Source organism: Zeus faber (assembly GCF_960531495.2).
Source record: "Zeus faber genome assembly, chromosome: 6".
Classification (NCBI taxonomy): domain Eukaryota; kingdom Metazoa; phylum Chordata; class Actinopteri; order Zeiformes; family Zeidae; genus Zeus; species Zeus faber.
In genome coordinates this window covers 36,025,335-36,042,930 of record NC_137201.1, presented here as the reverse complement: position 1 = coordinate 36,042,930, position 17,596 = coordinate 36,025,335, and the positions used below count along the sequence as shown (strand labels likewise).

The window sequence follows — 17,596 nt, the reverse complement described above, 5'->3', positions numbered from 1 at the left end:
TACAAATGCTGCTGCTATATTTTATTCAAGGTTCATAAGTCATATTTTATATTCAATCTACTTTACAGGTTAATCTAGTCTTCACTTTATGTTAGGATATATAAAGTGTTTTTTGTATTAATTATCATATGATATATGTATGAATGTGCACATATACCGGTTAAAACATGAAGTTACAAAGTACTTCACATAATAAAAAATAAAAGCACACATATATAAAAACATGCAAACAAATATGAATGAACACAAATATAAAAGATGCACATACAAAACATGCATATACATACTGTAGCTACACATTATAGAAAAGCCAACTTGTAAAAGTGAGCTTATAATAACATTCAACAGATGTTTTCGGTCTGATGATTAATGGGAGAGTTCCATAGTGTCAGGGCCCGAACCGCAAAACCATGGTCACCTCTGCTTGCTCGTCAAGGCAAGTTAACAGTTAAAAATCTCTATTAGATGACCTGAGAGGTCTCACTGGGCTCAACAGTTCAGCAATGGTGCTAATCCATGCAGTGCCTTGTGTATGCGGTCACAAGGATCTTAAAATCAATCCTATAGGGCACCGGCAGCCAGTGCAGGGAAGCCAAGATAGGAGTTATGTGGGCCCTGCGTCTGGTCTGAGTCTGGAGCCTCGCATCTGCATTTGGAGTCATTGTCTATTTACTGAGGCACGAGAACAGCACATTACAACAATCAAGGTGTGATGCCACAAAAGCATGAATAATGCCCTCCATATCTTTTGAAGACAATAAGGATTTGATTTTTGCAATGTTTCTCAGTTGCAAGAAACATGTCTGAACTACTTCAGTAAAGTGTTGGTCAAACTTCAATTGAGAATGGAAAATAACACCCAGGTTCTTAGTGGTGGTTTTGATATTTGGACCAGGCGGGCCAAGACAGTGAAGAATATTATATACACTATATACACTAACTATATACACTATATATAGTAGATACAACTCACCTCATCACCGTTCTCAGTCTAGGTCCCGCAGTCTGTCAGTATTCACTACACTAGCGTTCGCAATGGCCCACGCCCCCTTACCGTGAAATAACACTGTACACTATATACCAGCCATGGCCCCTTACCATGGAATAACGCTATGTACACTATATACCAGCCACGGCCCCTTACTGTGAAATAACACTGTACACTATATACCAGCCACGGCCCCTTACTGTGAAATAACAGCGGTCCTCGCTCATTGACCAATTCGCTAAACTACCTGGTTATAGAAATGGAACTCGATCGTTAAGTAGTATCTAACTGTTAGACACTATATATGAGGTATATCATATCTAACTATTAGACACTATATGCAAGGTATATAGTATCTAACTGTTAGACACTATATACAAGTTATATTGTATCTAACTGTTAGACACTATATACAAGAGCTTATAGACACTATATACAAGTTATATAGTATCTTAACTGTAAGACACTATGTACAAGATATATAGTATCTAACTATTAGGCACTATATGCAAGTTAGATAGTATCTAACTATTAGACACTATATAAAAGTTATATAGTATCTAATTGTTAGACACTATAGACAAGTTATATAGTATCTTAACTGTTAGACACTATATACAAGGTACTGTTAGACTCAATATACAAGGTATATAGTGTCTAACAGTTATACACAAGAGCTGTTAGAAACTATATAACTTGTATATAGTATTGAACTGTATTACATATTTTGAATATAGTGTCTAACTGTTAGACTCTATATACAAGAGCTGATAGGCACTATATACAAGTTTTATAGTATCTAACTGTTAGACACTATATACAAGTTAGATAGTATCTAATTGTTAGACACTATATACAAGTTATATTGTATCTAACTGTTAGACACTATACAAGAGCTGATAGACACTATATACAAGTTCTATAGTATCTAACTGTTAGACACTATGTACAAGGTATATAGTATCTAACTGTTAGACACTATATACTGTACAAGGTATATAGTATCTAACAGACACTATATACAAGTTATATAGTATCTGTTAGACACTATATACAAGGTATATAGTATATAACTGTTTGACACTATATACAAGAGCTGATAGACACTATATACAAGTTGTATACTGTCTTAACTGTAAGACAGTATATACAAGTTATATAGTATCTAATTGTTAGACAGTATATACAAGTTATATAGTATCTAATTGTTCGACACAATATACAAGTTAGGTAGTATCTAACTATTAGACACTATATGCAAGGTATATAGTATCTAACTATTAGACAATATATAAAAGTTATATAGTATCTAACTATTAGACAATATATAAAAGTTATATAGTATCTAATTGTTAGACACTATAGAAAAGTTTTATCGTATCTTAACTGTTAGACACTATATACAAGGTACTGTTAGACACTATATACAAGGTATATAGTGTCTAACAGTTAGATACTATAAACAAGAGCTGTTAGACACTATATTCAAAATAAATAATACAGTTCAATACTATATACAAGTTATATAGTATCTAACTGTTAGATACTATATACAAGTTAGATAGTATCTAATCGTTAGACACTATATACAAGATATATAGTATCTAATTGTTAGACACCATATACAAGAGCTGATAGACAATATATACAAGTTATATAGTATCTCACGGTTAGACACTATATGCAAGGTATATCGTATCTAACTATTAGACACTATATGCAAGGTATATAGTATATAACTGTTAGAAAGTATATACAAGTTATATAGTATCTATTTGTTAGACAGTATATACAAGTTATATAGTATCTAACGGTTAGACACTATATGCAAGGTATATAGTATCTGTTAGACACGATATACAAGTTAGTCTCTAACTGTTAGACACTATATACAAGTTAGTCTCTAACTGTTAGACACTATATACAAGTTATATAGTATCTTAACTGTTAGACACTATATACAAGGTACTGTTAGACACTATATACAAGGTATATAGTGTCTAACAGTTAGATACTATACACAAGAGCTGTTAGACACTATATTCAAAATATATACTACTCAGAAAAAGTTAGGGATATTCGGCTTTCAGGTGAAATTTCAGGATGAACCTAAAATGCACTATAACCTTTACAGGTGAACTTAATTTGACCTTCTCTAAACTTTTCAATGCACATGTCCAACTGTTCAATGTTTCAGTACTTTTTGCACAACTTGCTGTTCTCTAACAAGGAGCTGAACGGAAAAATTAACAACAGTTGTTTGATCCATGAATCGACCAATACATTTCCTGGTTCAATTAGAATTGGTATTTAAACAGTCCTCTTCATCATGCTGTTCACATGTTGACATCATGAGACTAAGACAACACCTAACAACTGATCAACAGCACCTCGCCTTGCGAGGCTTCAAACAGGATGTTGTCAGAGGGAAGTGGCCACTGAGCTTAGAGTGTCACAGAGTGTCATCAGCAGGTTGCAACAGAGCTACAGAGACACTGGAAGAGTCACAGAAAGGCATAGAAGTGGACGTCCTTTGGCCACATCCCACACTGATGACCGCTTGATTTTGAACAGTGCCCTGCGGAACCGGATGATAAATGCCACTCAGCTCCAGGCACATTTAAGGGAGGTGAGAGGCACCCAAGTGTCACGTCAGACCATTCGAAACCGTTTACATCAGTATGGTCTGCGTGCTAGACGACCTGCAAGGGTACCTGACCACACCACCAGGCACAGGCATCATCGTCTTGCATGGGCCAGGGAGAATTTACACTGGACGAGGGACCAGTGGGCCTCACTGCTGTTCTCTGATGAAAGTCGATTCACGTTGAGCAACAATGTTGGAGACGTCAAGGAGAGCGCTAGGCATCAGCCACTGTTGTCACCAGACAAGCCTTTGCTGGTAGTGGTGTTACAGTGTGGGCAGGTGTGTCTAGTCAATACAGAACTGCCCTAAACTTTGTGAATGGTTCAGTGACAAGCCCATACTACCCATACTACTACGGTGGCACGGTGGCGCAGTGCATTGCACTGCTGACTCACAGCAAGAAGGTCCTGGGTTCGATTCCCGCCTGGGGCGCTGTTGGCCGTGCTCCAGCGGGTTGTCTCCCCAAACAGGAGCCTTTCTGTGTGGAGTTTGCATGTTCTCCCCGTGCTCACATGGGGTTTCCTCCACCTCACGTCAGTAAGGACCCCCACCAAAAACATGCACCCATCATGGTCTGACCAGCAATGGACAATATGCTGCCCACTGCTCCTGGCTGTGCCCCTGGAGGAAGGACAAGCCAGGATGGGTCAAAAGCAGAGAATCCATTTCACCGGCCACCATCAAAGCATGTGCATGTGTTGTAGTGTGGTGTGTTGCGTGACTAATAAAGACTGTTTCTTCTTTCTTCTTCTTCTTTCTACCTGAATGACATCATTCATCCAGTCATTGTGCCCCTGCATGAACAACACAGGCCTAATTTCATCTTCATGGATGACAACGCTCCAGCTCATGGAGGTGGCATCATTAGGGAACGGCTGCTGGAGACTGGGGCACCTCAAATGGAGTGGCCTGCACTTTCTCCAGACCTGAATCCCATAGAAAACCTATGGGATGAGCTGAGTGGCCGTGTAGAGGCTCCTAACTCTGTACCCCACAACCTCAATGACCTGAGGGCCCCCTTCAAGAAGAGTTGGGGGCCAGGCCTCAGCAGACAATAAGTCGACTTGTGAACAGCATGAGACGTCGTTGTCAAGCTGCAATTGATGCTCAAGGCCACATGAAAAGTTATTGAGACATTGACATTTTTTGTTGTGGTAAACCCACTGCTGTTGTTGGCTTTTGTTTCAATAAATTGTTTGAGATGAGGAAATCACCATTGCATCTTCTACTTAAATGCCCTACTTTCATGATATAATATCACTGAAGCGTGAACTTTTTACATTTTCCATAAATTTCACCCTAAAGCCAAATATCCCTACCTTTTTGTGAGTTGTGTATAATACAGGTCAATACTATATACAAGTTGTACAGTATCTAACTGTTAGACACTATATACAAGTTAGATAGTATCTAATTGTTAGACACTATATACAAGTTAGATAGTATCTAATTGTTAGACACTATATACAAGTTAGATAGTATCTAATTGTTCGACACTATATACAACTTGTATAGTATCTAACTGTTTGACACTATATACAAGTTAGATAGTATCTAACTATTAGACCGTATATACAAGTTATATCGTCTCGAATTGTTACACTATATACAAGTTATATAGTATTGAACTGTATTATATATTTTGAATGTAGTGTCTAACAGCTCTGTTAGACACTACATACAACATTTACATTTACATTTACATTTAGTCATTTATCAGACGCTTTTATCCAAAGCGACTTACAAGGGAGAATAACATTCAGCTACATTGCGACAGAGATTAGTGTAACAACAACATTAGTGTAACAAAAGCTGATAGACACTATATACAAGTTGTCTTGTATGTAACAGTTACACACACACAGCTTGTTTATCATAAAGCGAATTTTATTTTCTGTCTTTGGTGAAAACACGTTTATCTGTGACGTCAACATAATCGCACCTTTACTTTGAAAGTCGGTCTGTCACCACTTCAAGGGGTTCACGTGACCAGAATACATTTCCGCTTCCGGCCTTTCCATTGCGCTGCGACGTTCGGTCAGACCAACAGGGGGCAGCAGACACCATTAAACCTTATTATAGTTATTATTATAATATATCCTAAAATCATATTAAATAATAACGTAACAATATGGTGACGTAATAGAAATAAAGTCCACATCAGTTGTGATTTACAGCTTTATGCCTTCTACATATCAATATTTAGTTTTGTTGACAATTTTACGTGTGTTTCAGAAATTAAAATGTCAGGAATCACGTTGAAATGGCAACGCTTCTTTTGGTTTAATTGAGAAATTTCCCAAAAGGACGCAAATATGTGAGTTGAAGTTGAATAAATGTGGTTTACGGCTCGATGTTGCTGTGCAGTCCCTCGATGGTGCAAACCGGAACCGCAGCCGCAACCTCCTTGTTCCTCCGCTTTGAAGGTTGTTTCTGGTTTTCTGCGTCGTTTTGGAGAATTTCATTTGATTTGGTTCAACACGTTGACGCTGCGAACGAATCCAGATCAGAGCAGTAAGTTAAATGGTTCTTCTGTCGGTATTTCTAAAGCACGAGCCGACGGCGTCGTGTCGTTGACGTTTATTTGATCAATATGCAAAATCCGGCGGTTAGTTTTAATATTGATAAATATGTGATGGTGCATGTCGGGCTGCAGGGACGCAGGAAGTCAGGTTGCATGTCGGGGTGCAGGGACGCAGGATGTCAGGTTGCATGGAGGCTGCAGGGACGCAGGATGTCAGGTTGCATGTCGGGGTGCAGGGACGCAGGATGTCAGGTTGCATGTCGGGCTGCAGGGACGCAGGATGTCAGGTTGCATGGAGGCTGCAGGGACGCAGGAAGTCAGGTTGCATGGAGGCTGCAGGGACGCAGGAAGTCAGGTTGCATGGAGGCTGCAGGGACGCAGGATGTCAGGTTGCATGGAGGCTGCAGGGACGCAGGATGTCAGGTTGCATGGAGGCTGCAGGGACGCAGGAAGTCAGGTTGCATGGAGGCTGCAGGGACGCAGGATGTCAGGTTGCATGGAGGCTGCAGGGACGCAGGATGTCAGGTTGCATGGAGGCTGCAGGGACGCAGGATGTCAGGTTGCATGGAGGCTGCAGGGACTCGGGGTGCAGGGGTACAGGGATGGAGGTTGCAGGGATGAGAGCAAGAGATAAGACTTTATTTATCCTTAGGGGAATTAAAGTAATTTCACCGTCAGTGACAAGACAAATTCAAGTTATGTTTCCTGTTCTGCCCAGAAAACAACGTTGGCTCGTTGGTTTTATGTTTAATTTCCCATTGTTTAGCATCTTTTATTATTTATCTTTTTTTTAAATCATTTATCACCTTTTATCATTCATCATCTTATCAGAACAACGTAAAATAAGCTCAATCGTTATCAAGCCATCTCGATGGACTTATTATTTGGATCCATAAGGCTTTTAATGTGAAAGAGCAGTTGTTTGTAGGTCCAGCATGTTGGCCAGGAAGGGTCTCCTGCCCGATGGCTTCCTCCTCACGCGGCTGGCGGAGAATGCTGAACAGCCGAACCGCTTCAGGTCCAAATCGCAACGGGCTCGCTTCATCACCAAGAGCGGTTCCTGTAACGTGGCCCACAAGAACATCAGAGAACAGGCAAGCACATGGCGTGTAGGAGGCGTGGTGCATGGTGATGGCTTATCCGGGTGCTCTGAAGCATGTCTTCTTGTTTCCGTAGGGTCGCTTCCTGCAGGATGTCTTCACCACAATGGTCGACCTCAAGTGGCAGCACTCCCTGCTGATCTTCACCTCCGCCTTCCTCTGCTCCTGGATGCTCTTTGCGATGGTCTGGTGGCTCCTGGCTTTCGCTCACGGAGACCTGGAGCCCCGCGACCCCGACGGCGACCGCGTTCCCTGCGTGACGGCTATCCACTCCTTCACGTCCGCCTTCCTCTTCTCCATCGAGGTCCAGGTGAGGGTTCTGGGTTCCGCCGCTGGTTCTGTTCTGGTTCTTCTCCGGTTCTGCTCCAGTTCTGCTCCAGTGCTGCTCCAGTTCTGCTCCAGTTCTGCTCCAGTTCTGCTCCACACATATAAGCTTCTGGCTTTGGCCTTCAGGTGACCATCGGCTTCGGGGGCAGGATGGTGACGGAGGAGTGTCCTCTGGCCATTACCGTGCTGATCGTGCAGAACATCCTGGGTCTGATCATCAATGCAGTAATGCTCGGCTGTGTCTTCATGAAGACGGCACAGGCCAACCGCCGCGCCGAGACCCTGATCTTCTCCAGGAACGCTGTCATCGCACCGCGCAACGGGAGACCGACCGTCATGTTCAGAGTCGGAGATCTAAGGAAGAGCATGATCATCTCTGCCACCGTGCAGCTGCAGGTGATCTCACCAGGATAGGTAGACTGGGTTACCTCAACCAGACCAATTAGACCAGGTTAGTTAGACCGACCATATAGACCGGGTTAGTTCAACCAGGATAGGTAGTTCCAGTTAGTTAAACCAGGATAGGTTGACCGGGTTAGTTCAAACAGACCAATTAGACCAGGTTAGTGAGACCAGGCTACTTAGGCTGGCTTAGTTAAACCAGGATAGGTAGTCCCAGTTAGTTAAACCAGGATTGGTATACCAGGTTAGTTCAACCAGACCAATTAGACCAGGTTAGTTAGACCCGGCTATTTAGACTGGGTTAGTTAAACCAGGATAGGTAGACCGGGTTAGCTCAACCAGACCAATTAGACCAGGTTAGTTAGACCGGGCAATTTAGTTTAGGTTAGTTAAACCAGGATAGGTAGACCGGGTTGGTTCAACCAGACTAGTTAGACCAGGTTAGTTAGACCGTTTAATTTAGTTTGGGTTAGTTAAACCAGGATAAGTAGTTCCAGTTGGTTAAACAAGGATAGGTAGACTGGATTAGTTAGACCGGGTTAGTCAACCCAGGCTGGTAAACCCAGGCTAGCTAACCCAAGCTAGTTAACCCAGGCTGGTTAATTAAGACAAGTTAACCCAGACTGGTTAACTCGGGCTAGTTAACTCGGGCTGGTTCACCCAGGCTAGTTGTGTTGGGCTGTGCAGGTGATCCGCAGGACGGTGACGGCGGAGGGCGAGGTGATCCCCGTGTCCCAGCTGGACGTCCAGGTGGAAAACCCCCTGAGGAGCAATGGCATCTTCCTGGTGTCTCCACTCATAGTCAGCCACACCATCGACAGGTCCAGCCCCCTCTACACAGTCTCTGCTCACTCACTGCCTGGAGAGGACCTGGAGCTAATCGTCATCCTGGAAGGTCCTGGAAGGACACTTCAATACAATCAATACCCATATCAGTTCTCAGTCAGTTATCAGACTGTTATCAGATCGACTGATACATATTAGATGCATACATGACGGACTGTTTACACCTGGTACCTACACCTGGTACCTACACTTGGTACCTACACCTGGTACCTACATCTGCTACCTACATCTCATACCTAGACTTGGTACCTAGACCTGGTACCTGCATTTGGTACCTACATCTGGTACCTGGACCTGGTACCTACATCTGGTACCTACATCTGGTACAAACACCTAGTACCTACATCTGGTAACTGTACCTGGTACCTACATCTGATACCTGTACCTGGTACCTACATCTGGTACCTGGACCAGGTACCTACATCTGGTACCCTGACCTGGTACCTACATATAGTACCTACAACCTGGTACCTACATATAGTACCTACAACCTGGTACCTACATATAGTGCCTACAACCTGGTACCTACACCTGGTACCTACATCTGGTACCTACATCTGGTACCTGGACCTGGTACCTACATCTGGTACCTGGACCTGGTACCTACATCTGGTACCTGGACCTTGTACCTACATCTGGTACCTGGACCTAGTACCTACATCTGGTACCTGCATCTGGTACCTGGACCTGGTACCTATATCGGGTACCTACATCCGGTACCTGGGCCTGGTAACAATATCTGGTACCTTCATCTGGTACCTGGACCTGGTACCTTCATTTGGTACCTACATCTGGTAGCAGGGGACTGTTCCCCACACCTCTAACCTCGGTGTACATTTTATCTCCGTTATCTCCGCCGATAAGTTTCAAATTTGTGTGGTAAAATAAATTATTTTTCGGACACCGGACCATGTTTTATGACAGTGGTGTGAAAGTGCAATTACACTCAAACTGTCAAATCCCAAATCTCAAAAGTTACGTAGTGCTAATTAATTTCAACTATTTTGTCAGATTTAGTCACTTTATACTGAAATTCCAAGAATATCGGTGTACTTAGCAGAACTGTGTCCAACAAAGTACTGTTCCTAACCACTGACCTACAGGAAGCTGTTCTAGTCCAGGTCCATATAACTTTTTGGTCAGGTTCTTACCTCCACAACTTCACTAACTCTCTCTTTCTCCTGATTGGTCGTTGCTGGGTTGCCAGGTGTGGTGGAGACCACAGGGATCACCATGCAGGCCCGCAGCTCCTACACCCCAGAGGAGATCCTGTGGGGACGGCGCTTCGTCTCCATTCTGACGGAGGAGGACGGGCGCTACTGTGTGGACTACTCCAAGTTCGGGAACACGGTCCCCGTGCGCATGGCGTCTCTCAGCGCTAAGGATTTGGACCAGACCCGGGGCATCCAGAACCCGCACCCGCCTGAGGGCCAGCCACAGGGGTGGGGGCTCGTCCGGGCAGGGAGGGGAGGCTTCCGGAGAGGGGGCAGGGCTTGTGACGCCCCCGCCTCCCATCCCTGGTACGCCCAATTGGAGAAGGAGGCAGAGCAGACAGGACAGAAAAAGGAGGTCCTGCTGGAGGTGATTGGATGCCAGGCAGAGGAGGCAGAATTTAGAGAGACGAGGCACTGAGGAGTTTCTGTTTTTAACCTATTCTGTGTTCTATGTCTATTTTTTCTTTATTTATTCTACATTTATTCCACATTTATTCAGAATATATTATTAATATTCTGGTTCTAAATGAAGCTGATGTTTTCATATATCTGTCTATTAAATCTATTTTTTCTACGCAGAAGTACTCCTATTCCACTTCCTGTTTCTCAGATAATTCATCATTTTCACAACATTATGGCGCTACTGACACACACACACACACACTACAGTATACACTTGCTTCATCATGTGACTCAGATTTTCCCTTTTTATTGTATTTAAATGTAAATATACATTAAGTGAATTATTCCAGGACTCATAGTTCTATGTTTCAAGTCGTTTACCAGAGAGAACCTCTTGAACAAACAGGAAACAGTGACTTCATTGTAGTGTTTGGCTGAGCTGCAGCGTGGTCAGCAGCAGTGCGCCCAGCAGGCCGGCGATGGGTGTGCAGCTGACGGCGGCGTTGCACAGGTTGCTGCTGCAGCAGCGGTAGGTGAAGCCGGACAGAGCGGGAAACATCTGCGACAGACGGGAGTTGTCACAGTCTGTGTACCTGAGGCACTGACGGATGGTTTTCCCTCCTGCAACCAGAGAGTGCCAGTTAGGATCTCAATCTAACTGTGATCCATGCATAATCTGTCCAAAATCTATTCATAATCTGTCCATAATCCATCCAAAATCTGTTCTTATTCCATCTGTAATCTGTTCATAATCATCCATAATCTGTCCATAATCTGTCCATAATTCATCCATAATCTGCCCATAATTGGCCCTTAATCCAGCCATAATCTGTCCATAATATATCCATAATGTCCATAATTTTTCCATCTGTCCATAATACGTCCATAATCGGTCCATAATCCATCCTTAATCCGTCCATAATTGATCTGTCTAAAATCCATAATCTTTTCATAATCTTGTAGCCGCCCGCATCAAGTTCAAGTCTCTTATGCTGGCCTACAGAGTGATTGCTGGGAATGCTCCCGCCTACTTAAATGCTCTTGTAAGAGCACATGTTGCCCCCCGGATGCTGCGCTCGTCAAATGAGCGTGGCCTGGCTCTGCCGGCCATACAGCCACGGCAATCCAGGCTATTCTCATTTGTAGTTCCACGTTGGTGGAACGAGCTGCCAAAAATGACCAGAGCAGGGACCTCCCTCTGTCTTTAAGAAGCACCTGAAGACCCAGCTCTTCAGTGATGTTGTTACACTAATCTCTGTCGCAATGTAGCTTGAATGTTATTCTCCCTTGTAAATCGCTTTGGATAAAAGTGTCTGCTAAATGACTAAATGTAAATGTTTTCATCATCCATAATCCATCCATTATCTGTCCATTATCATCCATAATTTGTCCATATTCAGTCCATAATATGCCCAGATCCCATCCATAATCTGTCACTAATATGTTCATAATTTATCAATAATCAGTCCATAATCCATCCATTATCCATCAATAATATATCTGTCATAATCCATAATCCGTCCATAATCTGTCCATAATCCACCCATAATCTGTCCATAATCCAATATTTATCTGTCCATAATCGAGCCATAATCTGCCCATAGTATGTCCATAATCCATCCATAATATATCAATAAACTGTCACTAATCAATCATAATCTGTCAATCTATCTGTCCATAATCGCTCAATAATATGTCCATATAATGTCCATAAACTATCCATAATCTGTAAATAATCCATCGAAAATCTGTTCTTAGTCCATCCATAATCTGTCCAAAATATGTCAATAATCCATAATATGCCTATAATCTGTCCATATTCTGTCCACAACGTGTCCATAATCCATTCATCATCTGTCCATAATATGTCCATAATCTGTGCAGAATCTATCCAAAATCCATCCATAATCTGTTCCTAATACGTCCATAATAAATCTATAATTTGTCAATAATCCGTCCATAATCTGTCCATAATCCATCCATAATCTGTTCATATTCTGCCCATAATTCATCCATAATCTGTCATATGTCCATATACCATATTCATAATCCATCCATATTCCATCCAAAATCTGTCCTTTATCCATCCATAATCTATCCGTCAATAATATGTTCATAATCTATCATAATATGTTGGTAATCTGTCAATAAACTATCGATAATCTGTAAATAATCCATCGAAAATCTTTTCCTAATCCATCCATAATCTGTCCATAATATGTCAATAATCCATAATATGTCTATAATCTGTCCATATTTTGTCCACAATCTGTCCATAATCCATTCATCATCTGTCCATATTCTGTCCATAATCTGCTCATAATCCATCCATAATATGTTCATGATCTGGCCATAATCCATCCATAACCTGTCCATAATCGGCCCTTAATCCAACCATAATATGTCCATAATGTCCATAATTTTTCCATCTGTCCATAATACGTTCATAATCGGTCCAGAATCCGTCCATAATTGATCTGTCTAAACTCCATAATCTTTTCATCATCCATAATCCATCCATTATCTGTCCATTATCATCCATAATCTGTCCAAAATCCATCCATAATCCGTCCATGGTCCGTCTATAATCTATGCATAATTTGTCCATAATCTGTCCATATTCAATCCATAATCTGCCCAGAACCCATCCATAATATGTCACTAATATGTTCATAATCTATCAATAATCAGTCCATAATCCATCCATTATCCGTCAATTTTATGTTCATAATATATCCATAATCCATCCATAATTCATCAATGATGTATCTGTCATAATCCATAATCCGTCCATAATCTGTACTTAATCCAATATTTATTTGTCTATAATCGAGCCATAATCTGTCCATAGTATGTCCATAATCTATCCATAATATATCAATAATCTGTCACTAATCGATCCATAATCTGTCCATAATCTATCTGTCCATAATCTCTCAATAATTTGTCCATATAATGTCCATAAACTATCCATAATCTGTAAATAATCCATCGAAAATCTGTTCTTAATCCATCCATAATCTGTCCATAATATGTCAATAATCCATAATATGCCTATAATATGTCCATATTCTGACCACAATCTGTCCATAATCCATTCATAATCTGTCCATAATATGTCCATAATCTGTGCAGAATCTATAATCCATAATCCGTTCCTAATACGTCCATAATAAATCTATAATTTGTCAATAATCCATCCATAATCTGTTCATATTCTGCCCATAATCCATCCATAATTCGTCATATGTCCAAAATCTGTCCTTTATCCATCCATAATATATCTGTCAATAATATGTTCATAATCTATCATAATATGTTGGTAATCTGTCAATAAACTATCGATAATCTGTAAATAATCCATCGAAAATCTGTTCCTAATCCATCCATAATCTGTCCATATTATGTCAATAATCCATAATATGCCTATAATATGTCCATATTCTGTCCACAATCTGTCCATAATACATTCATCATTTGTCCATAATATGTCCATAATCTGTGCAGAATCGATCCAAAATCCATCCATAATCCGTTCCTAATACGTCCTTAATAAATCTATAATTTGTCAATAATTCATCCATAATCTGTTCATATTCTGGCCGAAATCCATCCATAATCTATCTGTCAATAATATGTCCATAATCTATCATAATCTGTTGGTAATCTGTCAATAATCTAAACATAATCTGTCCATAATCCATCAACAATCTGTCCTTAATTTATCCATAATATTTTCATAATACATCTGGCCATTATCCATAATTTGTCCATAATCTACACATAATCTGTTCATAATACATCCATTCCATGCAAGATCTGTGCATAGTATAATTATAATCTGTTGAAAATCCTTCCATTTTCTTAATCTATCCATAAACTATCCATTATCTAGCCATTATCTATTCATTATCCATCTATCATCACCTCATTCACTCAGGGAGATGCAGGAGTCCTTGAAGGTCTTAATCTATCCATAATCTATCCATAATCAAGTCATAATCCATCTATCATCACCTTGTTCACTCAGGTAGATGAAGGAGTCCTCAACATTCTTAATCTATCCGTACCATATCATTAATCTACAATTAATCTATCCATAACCCCAGGAGTCCTCCAAGTTCTCAATCTGTCCATAATCTATCCAAAATGTATCCATAATCTATTCATTATCCATCTATCATCACCTTGTTCACGCAGGAGTCCTTGGAGGTCTTAATCTATCCATATTCTATCTGTAATCTATCCATAATCTTTCCATAATTTATCTGTAATATATCCGTAATCCATCCATAATCTATTCATAATCTATCCATTAACTATCCGTAATCTATTCATAATCTATCCATAATCCATCTATCATCATCTTGTTCACTCAAGGCGATGCAGAAGGTCTTCATCTATCTATAATCTATCCATAATCTATACATATGCTATTCATACTACATCTATCATCACTTCCTTCAGTCAGGGAGATGCAGGGGTCCTCGAAGGTCTTAATCTATTCATAATCTATCTGTAATCCATCCATAATCTATCCATTATCTATCCATATTCTATTCATAATCCATGTATCATCACCTCGTTCACTCAGGGAGATGCAGGAGTCCTTGAAGTTCTTAATCTATCCATAATCTATTCATAATCTATCTGTTATCTATTTGTAATATATACGTGATCTATCCATAATCTATCTATCATCACCTTTTTCACCCAGGGAGGTGCAGGAGTCCTTGAAGGTCTTAATCTATCCATAATTTATCTATAATCTACCCGCAATTTATTCGTAATCTATCCGTAATCTATTCATAATCCATCTATCATCACCTCGTTCACTCAGGGAGATGCAGGAGTCCTCGAAGGTGCACTCCTGCACGTTTTGGCAGCGTCCGGTGTAGTCCGAGCACTTGTAGCAGCGCAGCCCGGAGCCTGGGAGAAGGAAGAGGTTCTCAGTGAACTGGAAAGTCCGGGAATGTCCTGGAATGTCTTAGAACGTCCTGGAACATCCTTGAATGTCCCGGAACGTCCCGGAACGTCCAGGAATGTTCCTGAATGTCCTGGAATGTTCTGGAAAATATTTTATTGTCCCAGCATGTTCCTGAACATCTTGGAATGTCCTGGAACACTGTGGAACGTCCTGGAATGTCCTGGAACGTCCTGGAACATTCTGCAACATCCTGGAATGTCCTGGAACGTCCCAGAACATCCTGGAATGTCCTACAGAATCCTAGAATGTCTCGGAATGTCCTAGAAGGTTCCGGAACGTCCTTGAATGTCCTGGAACATTCTGCATCTTCCTGGAATCTCCTGGAACGTCCTTGAACGTGAACGTCCTGGAACATCCTGGAATGTTCCTGAACTTCCTGGAATGTCCAGGAACATCCTGGAACATTCTCAAAATTCCTGGAATGTCCTGGAATGTCTTGGAACATTATGGAACCTGAACATCCTGGAATGTCCGGGAACTTCCTGGACTTTCACTTTTCCGGAACGTTAACCTTCTGGAACATCCTGGAACATTCTGGAATGTCCTGAAATGTCCTGGAACATTCTGAAACGTTCTGGGACATCCTGGAACATCCTGGGATGTCCTGGAAGGTCCTTGAATGTTGTTGAACATCTTAGAATTCCCTGGAAAGCCCTGGAACATCCTAGAATGTCCTGGAACTTTCTGCAACTTGCTGGAATGTCCTGGAACGTCCTGGCGCATCCTGGAACGTCCTGGAAAGCCCAAGATTGTTCTGGATCATGCTGGAACGCCCTGGAATATCCTGGAATGTCCTGGAATGTCCTGAAACATCCTGGCACGTCCTGGAATGTTCTGGAACATTCTGGACTGTGAAGGTCCTGGAACATTCTGGAATATGAATGCCCTGCAATGTCCTGGAATGTCCTGGAACATCCTAGAACGTCCTGGAATGTCCTGGAACATTCTAGAATGTGAATGTCCTGGAACATTCTGGAATATGAATGTCCTGGAACATCCTGGAACATTCTAGGATGTCCTGGGACAATATGGAACATTCCAGAGGGGGGACTTCCCGCCCTTCAGACGGCCGAATAAGCCAAAAAATATTGGGTTACAGATGGATTCGATTAGGGTGTCGTCCATGTCTAAACATTTTTTGGGTTAGGGTTAGGATGTTGTCCATGTCCAATATATTTTTCGGGTTAGGGTAATTGTGTCATCCATGTCAAATACATTTTTCGGGTAAGGGTTAGGGTTAGGTTGTCATCCATGTCCAATACATTTTTCTGAGCTTTGAAGTTTCGGAATTATGTGCCGTTGGAACAATGGCATGGCACCCCAGAGTGTTCCAAAAGGATCATATCTGCTGCAGTGTCTTCATGAAGTGTGAAGGCATCAGTGTGTTTATCCACTCACCGAACGCAAACATCCCAAAGAAAAGCAACGCGCAGAGTCCAACCTTCATGTCGTCTCCTTCTGAGGCTCTTTTTCAATCCAAACACTGAGCGTTGTGGTTCGAGAAGGAGCGATGTGCACCAACGTCGCTCTGTCCCTTGCTGGATGAATCTGTGACTGGACCAACACGCCCTGGCATCTTCACACCCAGTTGGACAGAAAGTATCTTTGTCCGGGACCACAAAGCCTCCCTGTCCAGGCCAGACTCCCTCCCTGGAACATCTGGAACCAACTCTGGAGCAGAACCACAAGGACCCTCTGTCTTCACTGTGCTGTTTATACTATAACACCTAATCACCATCTCATCTCATTTTAACTTGTGTGAAAACCATACCATGACTTCTGCTGCACCTTGCACTGCTCATAATGTTAATAATATTCATATTAATACATGTGAATAATATGTATATAATAATGAATAATGTTCAAATTCCTAATATGAACATTATTAACGAACTACAGTCCAGGAAGTGTATGTTTGGCTGGCAGCGTGGTGGTCAGTGGTTGTCAGTGGTTGTCAGTGCTTGGAGCGGCTGCAGCTGCAGGACACAGAGTTTCTGTGTCCTGCAGCTGCAGCGTCTTGTTCTGTTCAGTAAATCAACAATGAATTCAATGAATGAACCATTTACTGTTTTATTACAACCATTATGTGTTGTTTTTCTCCATGTCATTTATGTTTATTAATGATAACAAATTGTATGTGTGTGTTTTCAAAGTAAAAC

The 17,596-nt window shown here is 41.4% G+C and overlaps 2 protein-coding genes across 2 annotated transcripts; one reads left to right on the top strand and one right to left on the bottom strand.

Moving 5' to 3' along the window:
* Positions 1–6,025: 6,025 nt before the first annotated feature.
* On the top strand, positions 6,026–10,621 carry kcnj11l (potassium inwardly rectifying channel subfamily J member 11, like). The gene is made up of 6 exons (XM_080001839.1): positions 6,026–6,149; positions 7,088–7,253; positions 7,336–7,569; positions 7,713–7,982; positions 8,676–8,883; positions 10,042–10,621. The coding sequence occupies exons 2-6, from the start codon at positions 7,095–7,097 to the stop codon at positions 10,464–10,466; spliced, it is 1,296 nt and encodes a 431-aa protein (XP_079857965.1). The 5' UTR covers positions 6,026–6,149; positions 7,088–7,094; the 3' UTR covers positions 10,467–10,621.
* Positions 10,622–10,807: 186 nt separating this feature from the next.
* Positions 10,808–16,930, bottom strand: cd59b (CD59 molecule (CD59 blood group) b). Its single transcript, XM_080001840.1, has 3 exons — positions 16,836–16,930; positions 15,278–15,379; positions 10,808–11,071 (listed from the first exon to the last, which is right to left on the bottom strand). Exons 1-3 carry the CDS (start codon positions 16,882–16,884, stop codon positions 10,869–10,871), a joined length of 354 nt encoding a protein of 117 aa, XP_079857966.1. The 5' UTR covers positions 16,885–16,930; the 3' UTR covers positions 10,808–10,868.
* Between the last annotated feature and the right edge of the window lie 666 nt (positions 16,931–17,596).